This window comes from Stegostoma tigrinum, chromosome 2 (assembly GCF_030684315.1).
Source record: "Stegostoma tigrinum isolate sSteTig4 chromosome 2, sSteTig4.hap1, whole genome shotgun sequence".
Classification (NCBI taxonomy): Eukaryota; Metazoa; Chordata; class Chondrichthyes; order Orectolobiformes; family Stegostomatidae; genus Stegostoma; species Stegostoma tigrinum.
The window spans coordinates 57682971-57709598 of NC_081355.1; the positions used below are offsets into that span (position 1 = coordinate 57682971).

Consider the following 26628-nt stretch of genomic DNA (forward strand, 5'->3'; position numbering starts at 1 on the left):
ACGTTCATTATTTGAAGGCTGTCAAATTATATTTAAACCTACCCATTGAAACAACTAGAATACTGTTTGAGGAGTAAATCATCACATAGTAACGACTAGAGAAGCAGAGACACACACTTCGCACTTATAAAACAATTAATCCTAAATGCCGTATAATTATAGTGTGCTGTGGAATGCAGAGTGTTTTCAACACTTCCTCTAGCACTGATACATTGACACAAGCTCAGACAGAGAGGGGCAACGAAAACGAACAGAAATACGAATTTTTTTCTGTACTGTTTAGCAGAATGAGCAAATAAGAACTCACTACCAAACAGAAAGGCCCAGACTAACTTCTTGGGGTTTCGCGCTCTTACTCCCCTGTTTTATCCTCTGCATCTTCGCTATTGGATTCTGTTGTGTTTAGAAGTTTGTTTTCCTTTTTCCACTTCATTCTCCTATTCTGAAACCAGATCTTGATCTGACGTTCTGTGAGGCAGAGTGCGTTGGCAATCTCTATCCGGCGGCGTCTGGTTAAATATCTGTTAAAGTGAAATTCTTTCTCCAGCTCAAGAGTTTGGTATCGGGTATAGGTTTGTCGCCCTCGGCGCCCATGTGGCCCAAAGACAGAACCTGCATGGTGGAAGCAAAAAAAACGCGAATGAAAATAAAACAAACAACTAACATTACCAAAGCCATGCTATTGCTCAATCTTCCGACTCTAGAAAGTGTGCGGCATTTAACGTAACAATTAACATATGCATGCACTCTTTACGTAAAGTTGGCTCGTACTGTCAAGTTTTAACATGTAATTTTCTACTGTAAGTACTCACTAGAACTTGAATTCATTCGTTGCATCCAAGGGTAAATTGGAGTACTGTACTTCCGGTCGTTTCCTTCTTCATTTAAAATTTTGTTTTGTGCACAATCTGTTTTGTACTGTTGGTCTGAGGAAAAGAAATCATCCTGGGCTCTGTGCTTTCCACTTCCGGATGGCGAAACACTGGTTAGATCCTTTTCAGGATAGAAACAAGAAGCTCCATATTCATACGATGCCCGATTGCAAGCTATTACTGAGTTAGATTGTTGGTAATAACAAGGTGACGAGTAACTCTTATCCTGGAGCGTCGCTGCCCCATAGGAAGCTGGAAAGTGCCTTAGAGCATCATACCCCGTTGTATAGAGTGGGATCTGTCCGAGGAAGGAGTCCTGGCCACTGGGCAGTGAAACAGGGAAAGTAGGGTTCACAAAATACGAACTCATTTGCTCCACAGTCTGTAGTAATATGATTTGTTATGTATTAGTACACAATGTGGTTTAGCTATTAGTAGTCATCGAGGTGGTTTGTTTCAGGATGGCCGAGCGCCAAAGCGACAGCAGCAAATATAACCAGCTGATCAGTCTCTGGCCAATAGAAAACGACTCTGGTTCAAAAAATTCCCTGGAGATCCGGCGACCGAGCTAGCAAAGTTACAAACAACCAAATCTGTTCTGAACTATAACAGAGGTGATTTTAATGGAATATTAGTGACCAAAAGAGAACACTATCAGGTTACAAGATATAGCTATGTAATCGTAATTTAGATATATTCATTCGTGGAATCATGACTGTAATATGCATTCACACAATTGATGGATCAACAATAATTAGGAGATAGATGTTCGAGAAGGAAGGGTAATAAGAAGTAAATCAACAAATCACTAGTTTTGTAGATGTGTCTTGTAGGTAGATGCACAGAGTAAGTTAGATGGGTAAATAATAGTTGAAATAATTTAGATTTTCTATTAGCATATTTTTCAATTTGGATATGTTTTATTACAGGCGCACAATTGCTTTTGCTAGTTTATTTACACTATTTGGGAAACATCAAACCACAGTCCCTCCACAATATTTTTCTTTGCCCATTTTAAACAAAGAACAATAGCGTCTATAAGTGCTGGGACCCACAACATCGAGTGTCCCTGAACTGTGCCTTCAGTAAATTCATACCAGCAATAAAATAAAATGGTAAGAGTACATATACAGGGATATGATTTATAGATTTAATTTTGATGTTCTTACGAAGAAAATCCCAACAGTAGACCGCAACGCAGATTCTCAGCTCTAAAAGATTTCACAGTAATTGTGTGTGGGAGTAATTGTTATTGCACCAGCGTTCTTCATTAAAGCATGCATGCATATACATGTGCATTTAATATACAAACACCACAACACTTCTAGGGAACACTTCCATTTAACCAACATTCGCCGGGTTTATTTGAACGGCCAAGCGAGCTCGAAACATAGAGAAGCTCGATTTTATTCTTGATAACCCTACGTATGGCTCACTTCCATTACAATGTTGTTTTAATTGCGTACGATTGAAATTCACTAATACTCCCCAAATCCCAACTTCGATTTTCCATAATTGCACACTGTTAAGGTTTTATCGACCATAAAAGAGTGGAATGTTTCCTTTCGAATAATTAGGCATTTTGAACATCTCAATGGGGACATTTGTGTTTTGGAATAACAGAGCATTTGCTGCGCCCAGACCGCGGCATCAGATCGCAATGAAAGGACGGAAGCCAAAGGCTCCTTGCTAAAGATCTCATTATCTCGTTAGGTTTCCTTTCCGTCAACAGTGGTCACATCTCTTACTGAAATATCTGAGGTACTGTAAATAATAGACATACATGAGGAGGACGTGGATATATTTTAGGCAAGTAAGATATTTTAGCCCTCAAGTAAATACTGTTACTGCACCCATACTGCACCGAACTCGAAACCTAGCAATTAGTGGGCAATCATTACAAATTAAGGAGAATTCGTGAATGCGGTCGTTTAGTAGTTGGATGATTTTACATTTTCGACAGATAACAGTTTTTTTTTGGTGTGGATGCCCCATTAGTTAATGCAAGTAGTTAAAATACCACAAGTAGATTAATTTTCAGCCCTGCAAGCTTATACCTGTTTCTCTTTCCTAATTATAGACTTGCTATTAAAAAAAAGCCAAAAGCTGGTCGAAATCAAAAGCTATATCTGTTCGAAGTGTGAGTATAAATACAGAGCAATTATGGAGGAAAATGTGCAAGATTAAGCCAGTTCGACCCCTCTTAATGAAAGGCCGACGCTTGCCGCTTTCCTCAGTTTCTGCCCTAAAGCCTCTAACCATGTATTATATTTATGCGTTTACTTCCAATTGTATACTGAATTTTAATAAATTCGAACAGTTCTCATCAACGTTGATCTTTTCTGTTAATGGATTTGCTTTGTGTTTATTTTTGATTTTCGATTATTTGTCACAAACCAGGTCTTAGAAGTAAAGGTTTGATTAGCAAGCTCCCACAATTGCTGCATTCTTTAACATGAAGCATCTTCACACAAGTTGCGTCGTGCAAATGAACTAAATGCTGAACAGTAAAAGGTGATATTGAAAGATGAACAAAAGAGCTATGCGTAAACCACGGCTATTATTTTCCAATTAGGTGGAACAGCTAATAGCCACTGCTGCTGCATCGCGTGTTAGGAAAACTAGAGAAAACAAGGCAATATAATGAGACCATCAACACACAGAGTGGTGAAAATTGCTACTAAAGAGCCCATAGAATATATTAAATAATAACTTGAACACTATGTATCTTCTGGAGTTGAAAGCAATACCGTACAATTTAACTTTTTTCATCACTAACCTAGAATTGAATTCTATATTTTGCAATTCATACTTTTAAAAATAACATTGCAGTTTCAGAAAATAAAGCGCCGATTAAATTTCCTCCGACGGTAGGTTACAACTAATTACGAAATGGACTGGGAAAAGCTAAAATACTATCACTGCGATTTATTCTTTCCGTTGACGTATTTCTATTTCCTTCTAGACAGCAAACCTTCTGAATGATAAGATAAAATAATAGATTCTGAATCGATGGAATCCGAAACTCAATGTATTCAATGTTAGGAGAGTTGAAGCTAGAGAACGTCAAATTAAAAAAAAATACAAGAAAGATGGAATATATTCAAATCCACCACTTGTGGACTAGTATTTTGAATGTCGTTTACAAAATAGAAATTTCTCCCCAAGTCTTATCCGGTCTTGCAGCGACCAGAACAGATACAGCCTAATTAGCAACTGCTGACGGAATGTCTCTTGGTTTACTAGGTGGAATTGGGGCCTAGTTTGGGCTTGGTGAGCATGACTAAGATTTTAAAAAAACATATGTGTATAAACATTTCTAAAAAATATTAAATACGCATTTAATCCGCTTACTCAATTCATCTGAAAGGAAATAACATACCATCTTTGAAATTGTGAATTGCACAGCCGTGCTTCAAGCTTTCCACCCACCTGGCGCTGATATTATTTCTTTTGCTACGCTCACATCTCGTTAACAGGTTGCCACAATTTGAACTATAATTATCGCAAGGAAGCAGTATAAATGTTCTAAAGACTTTGATGTAACTGTAACCCGTTCCAGAACCGTGGTTCTTCGAGAGTTTAAATGATCGAAAGTTTTTTGCTATCTTTTACATAAATAATGAAGTTGCATTCTGAAAGATTAAAAAAAACTCTGCATTGCTTTATCACAACTAAACAGGCCTATTCATTAAACTCACCATTCACTGACAACACTTTCTTGTTATGTCATCGGGTTCATTCAAATTCTTCGTTAAATTCGATTTCATATTCCTTACACAAGGAAAACAATTCCATAGAAAATCTCGAATATCACAAATATGAGTTGTAACCACGCTTTAACCATATAATTAAGGAGGCACCGTAGATTTAAATTGAGCAAGCTTACTACTTCCCAGTCTTTATCAATAACAAAGTGTATTTGTCCATTTCGATCCATGAATACGCATACCTTGACCGTTAACTTTAGTATAATTATGGCACACTTATTAATGATCATTACGGATCAAATAACTATTTGGCGCAATGCATTTCATAAGTACAAGTATTGCACTCAAAGCCTAATATAGTATAAGTGACACACCGCGTGATGTCTCGCATTTCCGAGAGCAAAGCCCACAGTTTCACTCATTTCTAAAGCGCAACAAATAATTTAATGCAAAAACGCTTTAAGTGCTATTTCAGTCGAGTTCAGTGCGTGCTATTATACAAACAAACTGCTGATTACTGGGCATGTCCACCAAGCGACACATTGAACGGTTAGTTTAAGAATGCAAGTCAACTACTTCATCAGTAACACATGACTAAGTGAGACGCTGCGCAGCAACACCACAAGTTTGACCACACTCCAAACACACGGTGGCAGCAACGAGTCCAAGAGGACAGCAAACATTAATAAATATCCACACGAACACACACATCCTCAGTCAGCCGGGTCCAAGTGCCTTAGTGTCAGAAAGACAACGTCCGCGTTAAGTAAGAAAAACAACAGACAGCAAATTTGCATGCTCAGACCCGAAATAGAATATCTATGATCATTTCTCATTCTTGAGCCGCCTTCACCACTGAAATTAACCACAAATAACTGGAGATGATGCTTCACAAATAAACACTAAGGCATACATTAGATTTCTACCAGAAAATGTTTGAACAAAATAGCAAAAGTAGACACTAAAATTTATTGCATCTTAAACGAAAACTATGCGTAGCAAGAACAGCAATTCAACAGAAATAAATCATTTAAATGAAGAACAGCCACCGTAACAGATTAATTATTTTCAAATGGAATAAATAGTTTATTTTTCAACTGCAATGAATCTACAATAGATTGTATTACAACGAACCTCACTCCCAGATTCCCCCTACATGACATTTAAAAACTGAACCAATGCTCGTGCGTTACTTTTGTCAAATTGACCCTAATGCAAAACACTTTGAAACGAACAGATCGGCTGTTGGCCAGAAACAACCAGAACGTAAGACGTCAAAAACATCATCCACACTCATTTCAAAACAAATAAACTCCAAAAAAAATTGCAAATGCATAACAAACTGCCCTTAAAACGGCCAGATTACGCTCAATGAATGCTCAATAAACGCTACGTTTCGAGTTATCACAATTCAAAGGTCGTCGGCAATTTTAGCATGATGATCTTTAACTTTGGCAAAATTAAAGAGCTTTAAAGGTTGTTTTTAACAATAACTTTGCTGAAAGGGCATTTTTGAAATGCTTTTGTTTTGCAGAGCTACAACGCTGAGAATGGGCCTTACCTTGCTGCTGATTCCACCCCTTGGCCTGGCAAGTCCGGTCTCTGCACAGACCGGCTGTCGTATTTATTGAGCCCCAGTGTCAGTGTTTACAGTCCCCGTGTCTAGTTTGACAGCTGTCCGTTCAGCTCCATCCCGGGCCCCTGGTTCCCGCATTCCGCCAGCGGCGTTTGGTGACGACCTGCAGGAAACTGCCCTGCGGATCAGAGCCGGCGCTTTTTAATCCAATGCTCCACCTTCCGTGGAGAAATTCGTAGCTGCCAGACACGGGATCTGTGCTGTAAGCTTGGATGCATTGAAACTCCATAGGCGAATAATCACTGCACTCGGAGGGGGTAAAAAGAAGAAAATATGCGTTGCTGAAAGCCCGCAAGCTCTCACATCCGAACCAACACGCGCTAAGCAAAAGAATGCAGTTCTATAGTCGCAAGGGAAATTATAAAAAGTTCATGTTCACGGTTACACTCCACATGACTTTCAGTGGCCAATGGAAAAACCGAACAACTCGTAAAGTTCTATTGCAAAGTTGTAAATTTTCATAAAACAACAACGGATTTATGACATTTCCCCATGACTATTAGGAGGCAGGTCTTAGACGCCATTTTTAACAAAGAGTCAAGTTAAAATTGTGAAATTATTAAAGATTTTTTCCGCGGTTTAAAAAGAATTTTCTAATTTCTGAAGCTACGGTATTATGATCATAACACTCGTTTGTAATTCGTGGTTTTTTTCACAGAAATCATTAGTTTCTGCGTTCAGACGATTATTGTAACGAATCAATTCAGGTTTACGTATCATCGCATTTCTTCTCGTTTGCTCGTTTCTTGAATATGTTACATTTTAAAAATGGCAATGAGTTCGCTCTATTTCGTGGGGGAATGAGCTACGAGTTACAATGCCGCACTGCTTGCATTACAAATAAAGTCTGCGCCTGTCCGAATATTCCTTCCAAGCTCGGCGATGAAGTAGCGACTCGGTTCCTTCTTTATTTGAATGACAATTTTTGTTCGTTATGAAACCAGAGACACTAGGATCACTATGTTCTCATCTTTTCCATTTTTCTTAGACTCTTCTGAAAGGGAAATGAGCTCAATCAGGCATCGGGTCCAGCTTGCTTTCTGAGAACTTTAGCCCATCATCGACCTAACCTTCGCCTTAAATCAGATGCATTACTTGCAAACACGGTCTTATTTAAAAATATTCTTGTCAACGATAACTAAGTGAGCGTAATGTGCACAAAGGACCTTGTCATCTTCAGTTTTAATCTGTCTAAAACGTACCCACTTCGTGGACAAAAATTATGTATTCATTTGTTTCGGTGAAAAACAGATTGGATGTCAATGAATAGGACTATAATATAAAAATATGCGTTTGTTACTCTGAAATAATTTATATTTAATTGCTGCTGTTAATGACACTACTTCTATCTTTTAACGAATCATGGAGCCACTCATTTGGTGGTAAACTGCTCAGGCCAAGAAACGACACACTGTTTATTCAAGCAACGTTTAATATTTCTCGTTTTTGTTTGTCTACAGAGACTCCATTTAAAGTATACACGGCTGGAACGAATATATGCATTTTAAATAGATTGCACCTTAAACCTTTAACATCGGTTATTATTTAACAACACATACACATATTACAAAGCAAACTTTCCATTGACAGATACCATACCGAATATGGAACCACAATATATCTAGTTGACGATGCTTTTCAGAATTTCTATTATTACATTTGGTTACTGTTTTTCTTTAATTTTATAATTTAGACAGTACACATGTATAAGACAACTGACACAACAGACTTAAAGAAAGACAATTACATCATTCAATAATACATGGCTGCTTGAAATCTTTAGCAGGTATACATTTTAATGCCATCAATCAGAGAGAAATATTGCAATTTTCCCCCTTTATATATAACTTGTTTTGCTTTTTTTACATTATAGTATTTAAGCACGGTACGAAACAACTCCATTCGCGTCAAATGTAAACTGGTATCTAGGTAGTTATCACTATGATGTGTTATAAAGTGGCTATATAAGCACCTCCTTAAAAAAAAGTACATCAGAATATTATTCACATTTTTGTTCTCATATAATGGGTACTGTTTAGAGAAGTGCGCAAAGTCTAGACTCCAAGAACACTCTCTATCAAGAAACGAATATTCAATTCGAACATTTAGGTAGTTTCAAAAGACGTGCAAGATGTCCACTATTGTGGTTTAGGTAGTTACATTTCATTGCTATGTGATTTGAAAAATCTTCTTCATTTTGTTAACAGAACGGTACATCTCGGTGTAAAGCGACACACTCAGAGAGCAGTGGAGAAGTAATGTAATAAAAACAATAAAAACGAAGAATTTAATACAAATAAATTATTTTATTCGACTGGTTAGTTTTCTGTCAATTCTTGCTATGTCTGTTAAAGTGACTCAAGTACTTGGTCTTTGATTGGACTGGAATCAACCGTCTATTATCACGGTATTTTTGTTTTCTGAACAGTGAGCAGGAATACTTCAATACATGTGAAGAAGAAATATCAGAAGTAAAAAATAAGTTTGAGAAGTAGTTCAGTGCATGAGATATATTTTAAAACACGTAGTGGTATTTGAATTTTGCATTATCTAGGTTAAAACTAAAACATTGCGTTTTATCGGCTAACGTTATCCCGTTGATTGCACTGCGGGAGGTTCAGAATCCAAATCTAATTCATTTTATTTTAATAACAGCGAAGAAGGATTTCGAATTTCTTTCGCGTTCCTTGCAATACTGAGGACAGAGATTCTCAATTAAACTTGAGAAAACAAACATTTCAAATTTGACTGCTTCCCTGTAGCATTTGCGGACAAATGTTCTAAACCCTCCACTTTCCCTTTGTTGATGAAAACACGGATTCTGAAGTCAATTCCTAGCTCTCTACCAATGCCAATAAAGACTTGATCTTTTAAAAAGAAATAACTGAAACCAAAATCAGTGAACCTCGAATTTTAAAGATATGATTTTGAAAGAAGTTATTAAAACACATAGGTAGTATCATGAGTGCTAGCACACATTTCTGAAATAGTCCACGATTGTGGTTAGCTAGTCAAATGTCATGGTTTAGCGGCTGCTGAGCAACTTTCTTCGCATAGTTCAGGATTTAGCTGAGAATTTCATTCCTGCTTTTCCTCGGTCGTGGTGCTAGAGCTCCCAGCTTTCGTTTCTTTTTTCCATTTCATCCTCCTGTTCTGGAACCAGATTTTGATCTGCCTCTCAGTCAGACACAGAGCGTGGGCGATTTCAATCCGTCGCCTGCGAGTCAGATAGCGGTTAAAGTGAAATTCTTTCTCCAGTTCCAGAGTCTGGTAACGGGTATAGGTCTGCCGCCCTCTTTTTCTGTCAGGGCCTGCGAAAGACATGAAAGAACAGAACAGCCAAACCATGAACCCAGCTTTTAAAACCAACTTTCATAAATACACAATGCAAGCAGTGCGGACATTCCCCTGTATGTTGTTTTCAACATCCACTCGTCATCTCTGCTCTTACAGAACCCCTTTGAAATATTTGTGGCTGAACTAAGTATTTAGAGGATTTGCCAAGGGTCTGGTTTAAAATGCAAAATGTCTTTTTGGCTCCGAGTGGAACCTTCTTACAGCAAAATGGTTTTTGAAAAGAAAAACAGATTTTCAGTGCAAATCACGTCGTGCTCTTGATAGTTTATTTACATCCCAGCGGTTGCCGGAGTAACATTGCACCTTGTTTAGAGGTTGGAGTATTAATATTTCAGACACAGGAATGACAGGTAGCGACAATCGTCAGCTTTTATGTGTGTGTTTTTATTTTTCAAAACGATTCGATTCTAACGCTAGCAATTGAAATGACAATTTCACTCTTGTAGTTCGAGCTCCTATCTTATGGCACCGAAGTAATTCGTTTCAAATACGGACTTATATCTACTAAGGGGGTGGGGTGGGGGGGGGATCGCATTACAAGCACCCAAAGATCTTTCACGGAGTGGAAAACAGAGGGAAAAAAAGCTTCAGTTCTACGACCTTGCCCAATCTGTAAACATACTTTAGACCTGCAATGTATCAGTCCCCATCCATTCAAGAAAAGACGGTGTTTTTTACCCCGCGTATCAGTAAAGAACATTGCTCTCATTTGATGTTGATAAAAGTGAGTAAACAAGCAATATGTGAGTTGCTGTTAACTTTAAAGGAACGGAAGTCGAGTGCTTTTACGAGGATTGTACTGATTAATTGTGCAATAAAAGTTTTATGATTGCTATCTACATACAATACTACGTACATTTGAGGAACTGGTCCTCAGCTACCATTAAAACTTTTAACTACCTTCAGGATGTAGTGGCGCTCATTTTAACTGGTCATTTGCACGTTTTCTCGTCGCTATGTTACACTATGTCCCATACCTGCATTCCTCATCCAGGGGTAAATCCGGAAATTGCTCTCTGCTTGAGGGTGCACGTTTGTTTGATCCAATTTTTCGCAACCCTGTTTGCTCAGATCGCTGCAAAGAACTGGAATGTTCTGGTCTAAGGCAGAGCAGCGCAGGTTGTAGGAATCGGAATTTAGGTTATAACCTGTGTTGTACATGGAAGGGCCGTGATAGATTGCACTGTTAACATTGTACAGGCCGGCCATCGGGGCTGGGAAGGCGCTGGCGCTCGCTCCATAGCTGGATCTTTGTGAGTTGGTAGCAAAAGCGCAAGAAGTTGCTTCTGTAAAGCCACTCGCGTTCTGGAAAACGGATGTCCCCGCCGTATATTTGGGAAAAAGAGCATTCACATAATACGACGAACTCATAATTTTGTCTGGTGATTTGTTGGCCAGGACTTCAGTGTCGGTTTTACGAGATAGCGTGATAAATGGTAGCATTACACCCCCGATTTACACCAAGCACCCATTTTCCTTCGGCCCGACTCATTTCTATTCACGTGACCTGGTCATGTGATCCCTTCACCCAATAGCATTCGGCATCACAGGTGGTAAATAGCATGGTATTCGACTATTTTCAAAAAGATTTTGTGCTAAAATCACGCACAATCTTTTAATGTTGAAAGTATCGATAAGACTGCGTCACCTTAAAAGGTCAACGTTCTTCTGTTAATTTTTTTTCCAAGCCACTGTGCCATTTATATGTGAAAGGTTTGGGAACGCAGGTATGATTCCAACATTGTTGAGAATAAGATATGCAATGAAACTCATACAATTTGGCCGCATATTAAAAGAAGCAGCAATCATGAATAGTAATATACTCGCCCTGGTATAACATTTAGGTGCATCCTACGCTGTTTGGTTTAAAAGAAAAGGCTGGGTGGAAGAATTGAAAATAAATGAGCAGTTGTATTTCTCTCTTTACTGCCCCCCCCCCCAAATGCTGCACCCGCCCCCCTCCAACCCCGTGCAGTGGTTTGCTGTATTACGATGCCATTAAGGCATTATACACGGTAAGAAACATTGGGGATTTACTGAATTAAGATTGAATGTACATCTAAACTCAAGATTAGAGAATAATCCATGTGGGTAAATTGTAAGGGTTACAGATACAAGAGAAATATTGCAACATCAAAACGCAAAATGGCTGTGATGCTAGCCTCTGTTACGAACTCTCGGATTTTTGTTTTAACATTTAAGCCTGTTTTTATATTGATTTACTAAAATGGACGAGTTCACTTTGGAGATGACCACATTTCCTCTGACGGGTTTCAGTGCAACAACTATTCTGTAGAAACCTTTTAGAGTTGCTAGGTAATCTGGTTGGAACCCCGCAGGGGATTTACCCCGGGTATCGTTTCCGCCTTCTGTTTTACAACTTTTTTTTTCTCTCTCTCGTTTTCTCCCAATCTTCTCGTTAGATCACAGAACTTGACTACGTAGCTGCTGTCCTCAATGTCCGGGCACATTGTCCAGTTCCTGTGTTTAAGGTTTTCGTTCCTCTCGAGCGGAACAGTTGCTTTTATGTTCCACATTAATGGGCATATTTTGACAGGGTTAAGCGTAGAAAATCATCGCCAGCATTTACAGCAGCAAGACAGTCTAGCAAGCATGCACCTGGTGCGTTAACAGTAAAGGGTTGTTAAAATAAAAACATGTTTTTTGCATTTCCGTCTGCGATCCTTTAGGAACTGTTTGCTCTGATATTCTGAAATGTTGTTTTCTTTTGATCTCTGGAGTCTCCGCTGGCATGTCCCAATCCCTGTGCTAAACAGACTGGCTTTACGCCAGCAGAGACGCTCATCAGGAGATTTTTCTCGCTACCATCGCTCCCCGCTTGTTAAAAGAGTATATTTGCTGGAAAACGACTGAACGGTCCGCATGTTTCCATATCTCCTGTGCATACCCGCAACGAAACGACGGTAGATGTCCCAGGAAGCGCTCCAGATTATGGTCTGAATTCGAAATATTTCCTCTATTAAAATATATTTTATATTTTATGTTTTTTAATCTGGCACAAATATGGTGAGAGTTTATATATAGGATGTCTATCACTGCAGGCAACGGCGATAGCTACTTATTATCTTCTAAGTCCAGAAGGGAAAAACAGACAGATATCAGAAATCTGGGTTAAGTTCTTAAAAATGAAATATTCCTCTGTAAAAATGAAATACCGCTACGGATTGCAGTTCGACTGCAAGGAAATAAATCACCAACAATAATCGAGGATGAACAAATCAGAAGAAGGGAACAGTGAAAGAATGTATGTTTTCACCAAACCGCTTGCCAGTAAAGTCAACATTTTCATTTGTGTGTTTCTAATCCAAACATAAGAAATGAACGCTGTTAACATTAGGATAAAGTTTGTTGCTCGACTATGCATCAAAAATATTATTATTTAATAATATGAAATAAATGTTGGAAAAAATAGTTTCTCCTTTTTTTAAAGTTGCTGTTTATTTCGACCTTTCTCATGGCCCAAAGATTTCCACGCACTGTCAGCCATCGACCATTGCAAATGCACGGCCCCTGAAATGCGTATCCCAACATCGTAATGAATACCACAATTTTTTGTGTATTCTATTATTCCAGTAAATAAGTTTCACCACCACTGCTCGAACGTAGAAGGTTTATTGAGCAATAATCTGATTTTTTTTAACTTTGATTATCTGGGATCTGGAGACGGATTCACCATGGCATTCTATTACCAGCTCGAGCCGGAAGAAGTATGGAGACAAAAAAAAAACTCCACGGATTTTTCACATGAATCAGTACATTATTATAGCCATAACTTCAAAGGTTACGATGTATTTTTGAAACAAAATGCAATTGACCCATATGGTTGATCAATAGCCCATGAATCGGAGAATTCCCAACTAGTTCTGCTCATTTAGTCTGGAGGCCGAAAGAAAATAAATCATCTGGTGTATTTTGCCAATCCCACATCACTTCTTAATTTCACACAGAGACAATTACACAATGTTTCTCCATGCCTTATGTTTTGCTCAAAATTTAAGTGGAAATGGTAGATTTCCGAATTTCTGAAAGTCCATTGTCTTCCATATTTCTAGATACAGCTCCTTGTCTAGTCAAGTTTTTTTTCCTTTCCGCATTTGGAACAGCTTGTTATAATTTTATTTTGGTCTGCTTACGGACACGTGAAACATTAAATAGTATGTTGCATAGTAATGGATTTGTAGCTGGGAAGCCTGTGTAACAATCGACAAAAACGGCACAGTGATCACCAAGCATTCATTAGAATTTGTAATCGAATAATAACATAGATATTCTTGACAACATGTTTTGGAATAAATAGATCTCGGATTTCGTTACACATCATTTGCTGTTGTTTTCTACCTATTATATGGCTATAAAATTTCCGCCATTCTTTCTATGCAGAGTATTAACGGAAGTACAAGCTTGTTTGCTGTTCTGTCTGAATTCCATCGCGGTTTTGCACTGTGACGATAAGTATCCGGACTTTATAAATGCATATCGATGTTGAAAATAAAATTGAATGCATTGCACCGAAGTTTCCTTGAGAAGATTAATTAATCCGACCGTATTGCACCGAAGTTTCCTTGAGAAGATTAATTAATCCGAGCGTCAGTAGTTTTTATGACTTTCCGCGTTATTTATTGTTATTATTCACGTGATCGTAGGGGCGTCAATGGTCGAAGAGTTTTTGACTCGAATATACTCATTTTATGGAAGTGAGGAAGCCACCTGTTTCAGTTTCCAAAGAGGCAAGCCATTTGAAAAAACGCTGGGCAATGGTAACACTTTAACGTATGTGGAAACTTCAGTGACGTTATTTAAATAAACCAGCCGCACTGACACAATACTAACAAATCCGATCAGCTTTTTCATTCAATCATGCTCAATATGAGCACAATTATACAAAATATTCCCACTGAAAAACGGGCACAATTCAGCGGATATACCGCAGTTTCACCTAACGTGAAAAATATGACGTGGGAATCTGGATAGAAAAAGAAGATCCAGTATCCACCAAATTGACTTAATTTCTTGACCGAAGTATTAAAAATTTTCTGAAAATTATGTTACCAGCCAGTACCTCACATCCAACGAACATTTTACAACATGCTATTAGTAACGCAAAGCAGCCAGATAATAGGTATAGTTTCATAAATGATTACTAAGCGAAGCCAAGTCATAAATATACTAAAAGGTAATTATATAAAGTTGTATTTATACCTCAGGTTGCAACGTTTAACAATTGGCTCTGAGTGGGAGAATTTCAGCATTAACAAGTGTGGGTGCATTTGTGCTTAGGTACAGTGTATATGTGCAAGTTTGCTTGAGTTTGTGCGTATTTACATGTGTGTTAATGGATGTGCATAAGTGCCCGTGTAACTAGTGTTTTATATATATAAACATCAGCTCTTTTAGGTATGATTAATGCATAATAATTAACGCCATATCAGTTTGAGCTATTCTTAACTTCCAATCTCTATCCCCTGTTGCACACAGCAGAGCAGATTGAGGAGCAAATTGGAAGATAATCAATTTAAATCGTGGTACTGTACATTAAAAATAAAACACTGAGGTACAAATGGATTTTTAAACCCTGTGTCAAATGGAATTAATACGTCGACAAATAAGTTGATGGATTCAAAATGAATATACTCCATCGACCTCAGTCCATTTTTACAAGTGTCATTTGGGGTAGATGTTTTCATCCTATTTACAACCCACTGCACAAATAAATTCAGGTTTATCGCAGTTAGTACATATTTTGGCAGCTTCGCGGCACCGTTTTTTAAATTCTTCTGTGGACCACCACTGCCATCTCCTGGTGAATATGTAAAATGGCAACTAGGAAAATATAGGCTGAGAATGCACGCAAACCCTTTTTAAACTGCGAAGAAGCCAATACCTGTATCGTTTTTCACAATGATCGTTCTTATATCTATAACGTTTAATTGTAAATAGAGTTAAACCATGCTTCAAAATAGCTAAAAGACCTGTTATTTTTCCACTAGACGCAATAAATTAGTGAAGAGATATTTGAGGGGCCCGTGTTAAAGACGAGACTAATAAAGGTCGTTATTTCCGCAGACCCTTTTGTCTAGGCACCCAGACAAAACAAATGGATCGCCTTCTCTGGAAAAATACTGATTGTAGCTGGACAGTTGTAAACTCATTAAAAAGCGAATTCCAGACGGCTTGCCAGACCCTTCATTTTATTGCAAGTCTCCTTGTGTAGTCTTTGAAGTTCCAGATGCAACAACAGAGGGCGTCACAACATTATAACCGCTCAGGCTGAGCCCACTTCTTTAAAAAAATATTTTTGAAATCAATTTCGCCATTGTTTAATGAAATAATAAAACAAAACAATGATTGAAATGATACTCGAGCGTTAGCCGGCAGATACTGAAGAATACTCCAAATAAAGACCGTCAGTGTCGTGGTTTATGCACTTCGCCCCCTTAACCTCCAGCGTTTTACACCCAATAAACGCTTACAGCAGTCATTTGCTTTTATTGCGATACACCACTCTGGATTTTACTAACAACAGCCACTGCCAAGACTTCTAACTACTCGGGCCTCTCTGCCCAGTTTCCAAATCATCTGAATCCCACTAAATCTATCCAAACTGTCGTCGGGGTCTTTAAAAAAAGTTACTAGGGATCTTACAGTTGGAAGGAAAGTTACAAAAAAAAAGCCAAACACTACCCAACATTCTCTTTAGACTAATGTACTTTTCTTCCGAAGAACTCGACAGTGCTGGGTTGACTAGTTAAAGAAATGGCGGCAGGGATTTGAGCCAGTGCGACTTTCTAGAATTATTTGCCTCGTTATAATGCGATAAAATCTCAACAATTTTGGACCTCTTCACACGGACAAGCAACTCAAGATTATTCATTCCAATTCGTAGCAGAAGTGCTGCATTTCTCGGATAAGTAGCGCACAACAAATCATATATATAACCAGAGGCCTTGGCCCATGGCCAGGCGACCGATAGAAGTTATTAATGCACAGTTTTGCACGTTCTCAGGTTAATTGGTGATAACCGGGCGTTAAGCTCAATCGCATTCTGAATCTTTGTCATGAGATCCGTTTCCAAGCCAATGTTGCTAGATCACACCTTCTATTTTCTTCCCTTTTTCATAAACTCCAATGCTATTCTAATTTTAGTTACCTCTCTAAGTCACGTTATGTCAACAGTGGCGATAACATTTCGTTGCAGTATTTACTAAGGGCAAGCCGAACTTCGAATCACGTTTGCAATGCCAGATTTTGTAGCAAAATCCAAAGATTGAATGTGAAGTAGATCACTAATATTTGCAAACATTGTAGTTGGGTTATATTACGGGCACAGTTTTTAATCTTAGTAAGAGAACTGGGTGGTTTTCATTGCCATGACAATTTGATTCATTAGCTTCATTAACTCGTTCGCCTGACTATTTACGTTTTGATTCGCCTATTTAAAATACGGTAAAAGGAAATGTGCACATTTTAACATTTTTCTCCTCGGAATGGAGAACTATGGGCATCCTGCAGTGCTGGTGAAGTAAAAATGTAATTGAGGAGTTCCATGTCATTCAGAAAGAGAGAGACCATATTTTATATGTAGTCAAACATATATTTTATTAGACAACAAATAAAATGACATTTCATTACAAACAGTATTGTTTGGTCAATATGACACGAGGTAATCATTTCAAACGTGTACACAAGTGTAAATGTGTTGCTCTACAGTTTTAAAGACGGCCCCCCTCCCCAGTTAAAACACATTGGCGGTATATGTTATTTCTATTGCACCCAGGCATTTTACTTGTACACATTACATTTATTGACAATGTTGTTTGTTTACTTATTCCATCGCATAAATGTGTCAAAACAATTTTAAGGGTGACATTTACACACAAAACATAGGTAGTTACTAGTTATACATATAGGTAGTTTTAAACCAAATCTTACACTTTTCTTTGCACCACAACACCGATAAATACAAAGTGTCTGAGAACTTTATTCGTGCTTTTCTCACAACAGACAAGAGTATCGTGTAGCATTATGCTCAGCGCTGCTCTTTGAAATACAACTTATATTAGCATTCTATGCAAATCAGTTTCATATAATTTCTGAAGAACAACACAATCGTCATGCACCCCGGGCAAGGCCGTTACTCAGTCTCACAAAGACAGCGAAAGCCTGGAGTTTCTACAGGTTCATTCACAGTGAAAATAATACAATATATGTTCCAAGTTCACCACGAAAATAACATTTCATATGCACTAAACAGCCTGTTCTCTTTATATTAAACATCCTGAGTTAAATTGAGATATTCCTTTTTTTGTTTACACGATCTTGACTCGGACACCGCCCAAGCACAAAGGCCCAGTCACAGGGATAATCACGACAACAGACACAAGGATTCAAGTATATAAGCAGCCTCGTTTGCTGCATGTAAAACAAGTAAATATTAAACGAGTACAGTATTACTGAATTACTGTCCACACTGAATAGTCGTGGATTAAGAAAAGGTAGTTTTCATGTAAAGTAAGGTAGATTCCGTAGCCACATACTTAACCTTGCCGTAAATGTCTCCCCTCTTTGGTTCCCAACTAACAAGTGTATCAGTCTTTTTACCCACCAAATGCAGTCCAGAACGGGCAAAAGAATAAATTGTGCTAATGGGATGACAAAATGTACACATAGTCTTTCTGAAGCAGGGCCTAACTCGATTGTAATTGTGAATTAGTCTTTTTTTTTCTCCTTCACACACACACAGTAATATTCTAATTCGTGTCACCGGTCGTCTTTAGGTCGTTCCTTGTTGATTTTTTTCATCTTCATCCTCCTGTTCTGAAACCAGATTTTAACTTGCCGTTCGGTGAGATTAAGGACTCTGGCAACCTCATATCTGCGGTCTCGTGTGAGGTACATATTAAACAAGAATTCCTTCTCCAGCTCCAAGGTCTGATGCTTGGTGTAGGGGCAACGTTTCTTTCTGGTAGATCTTGCATGCAGCCAATTGGCAGAAGGGTTATCTAGAAGTGTGAAGGAAACACACTTAATATATTTTCCTTTTACACGCGAGTCAAAATGTTGCAAAGTTCTCATAATCAAAACACTAGTGCAGATAAACAAATCTTAAAAAAAAGCTGAGGTCGTGCTGGATGAATAAGGGTGTTGCTACACTTCTAAGTGTTTTCACTGACATTTCAACTCAATACGATTCGTCTTGCTCAATGAACAAACTCTATGAAAGGAGCCCAAAATAAATTAGAAAAAAAAATATTTTGACGGTCTGTAAATTAGACGTAAATAATCCAATACTGTGCCCAGTTGTTCTGAAATTCGAAATAATAATAGTTTGCCCTGCAGCTTTCGCCCATCATTTTTGTTTGCAACAAATGCACCTGAATTAGAGTTAATTAGATCAAATATCTTTCCCCCTCTCTTCTACAACGAATGGAAATTAGTTCAGTTCAGATCGGAGTTGTGCTCATGACACTGCCGAAATGTACAGCGTTAAGCTTAACCAATTGTTTGAAAACTGTTTTGAGTTATGTAATTAAATAAAATAACGTAACACTGGAAACAGATTTTGTCATCTCGCCGTGCAATGTAGGAATATGTAACCGTTTGAATTTAAAATCTTTGTCTGGAAAAGTAATACAAAAATGTGGTTTCCACACTTACTTGGATCCATGTGTAGCTTATCTGCGTTTGACTCAATCTCTCCATTATTTTCAGTGAAGGAAACCTCGCTCACACGTTTGTCGACAGGAGAAGGTCCACAAGTATAATCTGAGAGGGCTAACGTGTGTGTTTCAAACGTGGTGCAGTCACTCCTGCGCGCAGCTACAGGCTCGGGCTTGATGCCGTAGTGTCTACTGGAAGGTAACCCGGTGAAAGACAGGGTTCCCGGCATGGGCTCTAGCCAGGAGCGCATGTACCTACCATCGGGCGCGGCGGCAATTGGCGCCTGGTGCATGTATGGGTGATAAACAGTGGGCATATTGGCAGAGCTCTGCGCATGAACGGGGCTCCAAGAGGTGCTGAACACGTTGGCTTTGGACTGGAAGTTACATGGGGAGAAGTCGGGGTGCTCAGCAAGAGCTGTCTGTCTGGAAGACTGAGCCAGTGGACCCGAGACATATCTGGACGACAGCAGCTCCTCGTTCTCATGCATGATAAGAGAGTCGACATAATAATTGCTGATAGTCCCTGATGTCGACATTCTCGGCAATGACACCGCAAGCGCCTCTGAAAATATGAAAGAGCAGATTTCAATGTAACAACTTACCGCGGCGACAAGTACAGTCTGCTAATATGGTGCAGACGCACTTCCTCACCATTGGATAGGCTCCTCACGTGATTCAAAATACAACAATAAAGTATAAATCAATCCGCAGCTTGTAACAGGGTCAATCTTTTATAGGGAACATTTTATATAGCAAGCCCGTACGTTTTTTTATGCAAAGGGATATAATCACCTCTATATATGGAAGCTGATTTCTTTGTTGCCAGCTGAAATGTGAAGCAAGTATTCGGTTGCAGTTCTTTTTTTAGGGGACTACTTTATATCATAATCAATCTTCCCATCAGATGCTCGTTTTTTTTTTAACGAACACCTTATAATCGTTAACCTTCACATAAAAGATTATGGAAAGAGTGAAACTATAAACTGCAGAAAATAACAACGAAGAAGCAGATTGGACAGGTATTTATTATTCATGCTTAATAAAATTAAAAACGCATTCTTGACATATAAAAATCGTTGACGAAGTTTTAAAGCGTACCTCTGAAAAGTAGCGTGTGTACCTGCAGCTGCTAAAGATCTCTCACTTAAAAAGAAAACGAAGCGCCCATAAAGCACATGTGACAACCCTCGTTTTATAACAGTTTGAGCAATAAAACTACATGTTAGCAAACTATAGCCATTCTAAAAAGGCTTCTTTTTTCCACCTCCAACAAACCATAGCAAACTACAACTTCCGCATCCAACGCGCTCTTTTAGTTGACAGATGCAAATATACAGACAAAATACATTTTTTGGGACGCCGGACAATTCTACCGTCCACTACTTCAGGCTCGTGTAGTTTGGCATTTGCTTTAGTCACTCACTGGTACATTCTGTTGACAGTAAATCGGGAAATTCTCCCGCACAGAAAGTATTCGGAAAGCCGAACTGTGATATGACTAAGATACGTTCCTCTTAATAGCAAATACAAGCAAACGGTTAGATGCAGAAGCAGAATTAAACTTGAGTGATATTGCAGTAAAATTAGAAAATATTCTTACTACGCTATAATCGGCCTATTAAACATTGTATGTGCAACTAATTACTATGCCTTAAAAACTAAGTAGGCCTCTCAGACATGCGTTCAGGGTATAAATATATCTACAGCGATGGACAATTTCACTTATATACAGTTAATAAAATTAACAACTGGGATGGAAACCAGCAGGCCAATACTGTGGCTAAATGTGACATGATTTTAACGTATATTATTTTTAACTTTTTTTGGAAAATGGATTAAAAATCCAGAAAAGAATCAATCTATAACACAGGTAATAATATGTGTTGTAGGTGCTTCTTTTTCGGTTAGCCTGGTTAATCAATGCGGTTATAGAATGCATTGTTTCATTTCACGTGAAAGAGATAGGCGTCATTGCATTTGTTCATCCAATTCCAGTCCAGAGGATTTAGCAAGCACTGTGACAATATGATACTGGGGTGTGTTCCATTCTGTTAATCCTTTTGAAACATTTTAAATGTATACAATAACTCAAAATCCAAGGAAACATTGTCAAAGTTATTCCAATCCAATGAAAAATTCTTCAATTTTTGAAAGACTTAGATCTTTGAAGACAACCAGTAGCATGGCTTGGTATCTGCACTATCTAGTTTTCAAATGAGGCTAGTGGTCTTAATGAGGCTAGTGGTCTTAATGCGTATTTTATATTTTACAATTTATATGCGAACATTTTGAGAATTTCTGCTACAAGTATAATTTAAAAATACCTACGGTGCATCTCGACGGAAGAAACTGTGTTAAATAAAAGCCCCAATCTTCAAAAACTATCGTGAAGTTGTTGAGCTGCTTCGTGGATCACACAGCAAAGGAATATCCATAAAACAAAGACAATTTTTTTTAACCTACATTAGACCAAAGTGCTGGCGACGGTCGTGAACCGCTTACTGCAGCTTCCCAACACCACCACCCACCCCCACCCCACACCTCCTCTTCCAACATCCGCTGGGTCTATGGACCCTTAATTCAAAATCTTTACGGTTAACTGAAATATAATTTCCTTTCCTCGATGTTTGGGTCCTCTATATCCCAAACTTTCTTTAGATTCCCGTGCATTCCTTATGGAGAGGGGGAGAATCATTCTGTCGCCTTTGAGCCAGCATTGACTATCTGGTCAGCGGAGTGTTACAGCGTCTCTGGCGGAGTGCTAAGGTCTAGAGCAAAATCGAGAACCATTCAAGTCCAGTGTTGAGCCTCAGAAAGAAACCGTTTTGTGTTTCCTGTGCAGATGGCCTGAAATTAGGACTCAAATATAGATTCTATATTTACAAACTGAAGTTAGGGCGCTCCGAAACTGCGCAACGTTTAAAAGGGCAGTTCCTCTCTTGTAAATGTAGTTGTATTTAAGCCTAGAGAGAAAAAAAATATAAAATCAAGCCACCATTAAAATGCCTGAAAAAATTTGCCAACAACCTTGGAATGTGTCGCTTCTTTCTGTGCTGCATAACGATTTATAGATGTGCATGAAATGTTTGATTTTAAATGATATTGTTGAATTCGTTACATTTAGCACAGTGAGTTCTCAGACACAAATGAAGCACTATATTCCCGCAAAAACCCCGATAATTTATAAAATTTGCCCGGTTGAAACTTACGCCTCAGGCTTTTTGTTAACGTTCAATACAGGAAACTCGCATGTTCCTTACAAATTACAGCTCTGGAGCGAAGCATTGTTTAAAAAGAGACTACGCAGAGACAAAAAGCTTCTAAAGTACGTGGATACAATTCACTGAAGGTCTCAGGAGGAAATTAGTATAATCACTCGAAACCTCTACAGACTGTTCAGCAATAGTCAAAAATGGTGCAATCGCCCATTCTCAGCTTAAAACCCACACCAGACTACCGGAATTCAGCCTATTGTCATTTTATAGCAAGACGAGTGCAGTGATAATGAATCTAGACTGCTGTAGATGCATGTGTTGTTTGGAGTCAGTCAATTTACCTTCAGATTTGTGCTAGGAACATGTGAATTGTAAAATATTTTATTAATTCATGCAACCTTTACAGCACCCAAGGCTTCCTTCGAAATGCACGACTCGCATTCGCTTAGAAACTGTGCTCAATACTTTATAATGCTACCCATCGAAGACTTATTTACTGAATGCACCTTGTAGACAGAGAGAGAAAAGAAAATCACAAATTAGGTATTTTCTTTTAAAACAATTTCAAACCTGGGCTCAGAGCGAACGGTTGAAGTCAGAGACCACATTCGATAGGTGAAAGTTTTTGGCATTCTCACTGTATCGTTTAGAATAAAATTTAACTGCTGACGCCTTTACTTCCGTTCAGATAACATCTGTGTGAAGTTGCAAAGCCAATTTGTGGGCTTGGAGAATGCTATGACGACGCGTGTTCAAAGTGATTTCATCATTTTCGAGTCTAATTGGCGTATAGCGTATAATTTGGCAAAGATTTACAAGGTATGTGCAAAACATAAAATAAGACTGCCCAAATCCTGCAGGCATCTGCACGAGACGGTTCAAATCTGGCCGAGCTGGTCCCGTAGCCACATTCAAGGGTTTAATTTCAGTAAAATCGTGACTGACGAATATCTCAAATGCCAAGTGTTATGTTGGATGTTGGTTGCTTACGAAAGGTTGAAACGCTTTCTGGTTCACCCGCATTGATTCGAAATGAAATACTCCATTTACAACTGTGCAAATGGACCGCATACATCGGCTTTTCAAAGCCAAACCTCTAATTTGAGATTAAAAAGGGAAGTACAAAACTACTGTGGCTCCTTTCTTTTTTACAAAGCCAATAAATCGTATAAGCCTCGAGACAATTTTGCGGGCAACCGATAAACTATAAAATTCTTAGTGAATGCTGAATGATACTTAAAGTGTAATATTTTTAATGTTACCATTATAGTTGTGAAAACATAACAAGAAAGAAACGCACGAACTCACATTGTTGTGTGTTTAAATTGAGAAAGGCTGTTCTTCATTAATAATATCTAAATAAAACCACAATCCACAATTTTCCCAAAAATGTAACAACTAAAGGAATATTTCCGATTTCTTGCCAAAGTGCATCGAAATAAAATACTCCGCAAATGAAAGGAAAGGCTTTTGGCTAAAGGTCTGTGCTGAACTGCCTTTTAAAAAAGGCCTGGCCACTGTCAGCAGTGATGTTTTGAACAGCACAAACTTGACTGTGCTTTTTCTTTGTGAATCTTTAAACCATGCCGAAGACAGCTTTCAGCTTCTGCAATCATATTAGGATAACATCACGCCTCGAATGCACAATAGCCAACATTTTCCAGAAGATATCCTTTTGTATTATGCTGAAGAAAAAAAAAATCGAGACAAATGTTTTTAACTCACGTAAAGTATCCTTCTACAGTACGGCATGCAGTGATATACCTAACAAAGAGGATGATATGATTTAATATTGCAAATGTGCTAGTTATTTTGTTCGAATTGAATGTGAAGTATTTACAATTGTAATTTCAGTTACACGGGTATATAGGAAGTTGCAAGTAAAAACAATTCCCACTAAAAGATTCTCACAGCGAATCTGCTGTACTTAGTACAACGTAGCAAGACGACAATCCATATTTATATAAATTATATATATATATGTTTTGTGAAATTAATTTAGTGTTGCATTCATAAATGAGCACAGAATTTTTCCTGTGACAAGGTTTACGTTGTGCAATCGTCTCGATTCATAGATTGAAAATTAAGTAATTCCAATCGGATGGTCAACTCAAATCACTAGACCAACAGAATAGAGAGCCATAGTGTTTGTTTACTTGCTTTGCTTAGATTAAAGCTTCTGTTTGTCTCGTCTAAACAGCCAACATAATGGGACAAGTCTGCTTTCTGTGTTTAGTCTAGTTTCCTGCAGAGGCAGGAGCCGCCGACCGAGCAGCGCTTCCACTACACTCCGCCGAGGTCGCTGTTTCGAAGAACAACACAAATTTACGCGCCTAGGCGCCATGTAATGATCATAACCGAGGCCTTGTGCTTTCAAGTAATTTCTTTGTCTTGCACATAGAGGAATGTATAAGTCTCAATGCGTATCCCAAAACGCTTGGCGCTTTCCTTTTCTATTTTAGATTTCCATGGGGAAGTACAGGATCAGTTGTGTATTAAAGCTGCTCCATTTAGAGGATATGAAATTATCATGAAATATTCATCACTGACAAAAGACGAAATCTACAATGCATCGATTACGCCGATGTGTAGATGAAATTGCAGTTATTTGCAGTAGTATTGTGCCGACCTGCATCAGTGTTTTAAAATAATCATTCAGCAGCGTATATACACTGCCAGGAAATCTGAAATTGATCATATTTAATTTAAACGTGAACTTGATCGTTCTTCGAGAAAAAGAAGCAAATCTAATGTATTACGTTACATTCATTAAATTCCAATTAACACAAGGTTAAGGAAGAATGATTCAATGTTTGCACGGCAGAGTATTAGAAGGCTGCTCTTCGCAAAATAATATACAAAGTTGTACCAGTTTGAAAACGGTCTCTCGGAAAAAAAACATTTGCTATTCATTTTTTTTTAAAAAACATCGTTATTGTTGACAGAAAACATGCCATTTCACTGTTCGCCTTAGGAAATCAAAACATTTCACAACTACGTGATTATTAAATAACTGCGGTTTCTTTCCAAACCAGCGACAGAACTCACTGGCGAAGAGGATAACTGCAGTAATTCAGGCAGTTTCGTGTTGTAGAGATAGACTTGAGCCCCAACAACATGAAACTACCTAAATCACACATCAGCTCTATCTCGGCTCTTTAGATTCCTATCATTGTACACACAGAGGACAGTCTAAATGTAAATTCAACAAGCTTACCAAACCAAAAAAAACAGTATGTCGTTTCTCGTCACAACCTCGCATGCAGTTTACCAGTTACGAAATACGTTGCTTTAACCTGCAATGTTGTGGGTCCCTGAAATAATTTCCCAAGTAATTCAGTTCTTGCGTTCCAGGCAGGAATCGTATTCAAATGAATGGATTTAATTGTAAATTCAGCACGAGAATAATTGTTGGTTCCCCACTAAAAATGGCGGGTTCTTTATTATCGCTGTGCAGGATTTCACGCGATCTGAATGCATGTCATTCACTCTAGTGATGATAAGCCATAGCAACTTGTCTGCACTGCAATTATCACGAGTTCAAGGTTTGTCCGAATAAAAGAGCTAGTCAGATGACATAGCCTTTCGAGATAAATTTTCTTTCCCCCCACCAACCTTGTTCCCAACCCCTCTGCCAAAAAAAGACGACATGGTAACTTCAACTCTTATCTATGAAAAACACTATTTTAATTTTAAAAGATAATAGATACAAAATAATGAGAAATAACCTCTTACCTATCAGCTTAAAATATAGGATAATAGGCCTATGCATTCGTTCATTTTACAGATCTTACCTTCATCGTAAATGTGTCCAAAGGTCTTATCTGCTGCTTTTTTTCGATCCCTCACTCTGTTCTGATTTTAGCCGATTAAAAGATCTGAAACTGTATTGTGCTCAGAGAAAGTCAATTTCCTACATCCGAGCCGTGCTCTGCTTCCTCTGTCTTCGTGGCTGTTCGCTCAACTGAAACCACTCGTCCAAGACAGCAACAACCCAGATATACTAGCAAGTCATAAAACTCAACAAAAGCCGACAAACGTTACAGCACCATTGCTATATAGCCCAGACAAATTACGACCGTCTAGGTAATATTTAAATAGATTGTAACGGTAATTGCCAGTCTTTACACCCACCATTCCTGCTGTAAGCTTCCTCAA

The 26628-nt window shown here is 38.3% G+C and overlaps 4 protein-coding genes across 7 annotated transcripts in view; all 4 read right to left on the reverse strand.

The window, feature by feature from the left end:
• LOC125448037 (homeobox protein Hox-A3) overlaps positions 1 to 6551 on the reverse strand; it is a 43961-nt gene extending 37410 nt beyond the window's left edge. Inside the window, exon 1 of the mRNA XM_059654150.1 lies at positions 6144 to 6551. The gene's annotated coding sequence lies outside the window, so the exon portion shown is untranslated. The remainder of the gene's footprint in view (positions 1 to 6143) is intronic.
• On the reverse strand, positions 347 to 6135 carry LOC125448130 (homeobox protein Hox-A6). 2 transcript variants are annotated; one of them, XM_059654194.1, is made up of 3 exons: positions 5101 to 6135; positions 813 to 4646; positions 347 to 612 (listed from the first exon to the last, which is right to left on the reverse strand). In XM_059654194.1, exons 2-3 carry the CDS (start codon positions 1240 to 1242, stop codon positions 353 to 355), a joined length of 690 nt encoding a protein of 229 aa, XP_059510177.1. In that variant the 5' UTR covers positions 1243 to 4646; positions 5101 to 6135; the 3' UTR covers positions 347 to 352. The 2 variants fall into 2 exon arrangements, with proteins under 2 accessions (XP_059510177.1, XP_048379145.1); XM_048523188.2 differs by having other exon boundaries at positions 813 to 6135.
• A 1096-nt stretch (positions 6552 to 7647) lies between the features above and the next one.
• Positions 7648 to 11052, reverse strand: LOC125448123 (homeobox protein Hox-A7). Its single transcript, XM_048523179.2, has 2 exons — positions 10553 to 11052; positions 7648 to 9529 (listed from the first exon to the last, which is right to left on the reverse strand). The coding sequence occupies exons 1-2, from the start codon at positions 11016 to 11018 to the stop codon at positions 9297 to 9299; spliced, it is 699 nt and encodes a 232-aa protein (XP_048379136.1). The 5' UTR covers positions 11019 to 11052; the 3' UTR covers positions 7648 to 9296.
• A 6114-nt stretch (positions 11053 to 17166) lies between these two features.
• On the reverse strand, positions 17167 to 25585 carry LOC125464265 (homeobox protein Hox-A9). 3 transcript variants are annotated; one of them, XM_048556570.2, is made up of 3 exons: positions 23041 to 25585; positions 19251 to 19817; positions 17167 to 18595 (listed from the first exon to the last, which is right to left on the reverse strand). In XM_048556570.2, the coding sequence occupies exons 2-3, from the start codon at positions 19789 to 19791 to the stop codon at positions 18354 to 18356; spliced, it is 783 nt and encodes a 260-aa protein (XP_048412527.1). In that variant the 5' UTR covers positions 19792 to 19817; positions 23041 to 25585; the 3' UTR covers positions 17167 to 18353. The 3 variants fall into 3 exon arrangements, with proteins under 3 accessions (XP_048412527.1, XP_048412507.1, XP_048412517.1); XM_048556550.1 differs by lacking the exon at positions 23041 to 25585 and adding an exon at positions 21584 to 21756; XM_048556560.2 differs by lacking the exon at positions 23041 to 25585 and adding an exon at positions 20048 to 21756.
• Positions 25586 to 26628: the final 1043 nt, after the last annotated feature.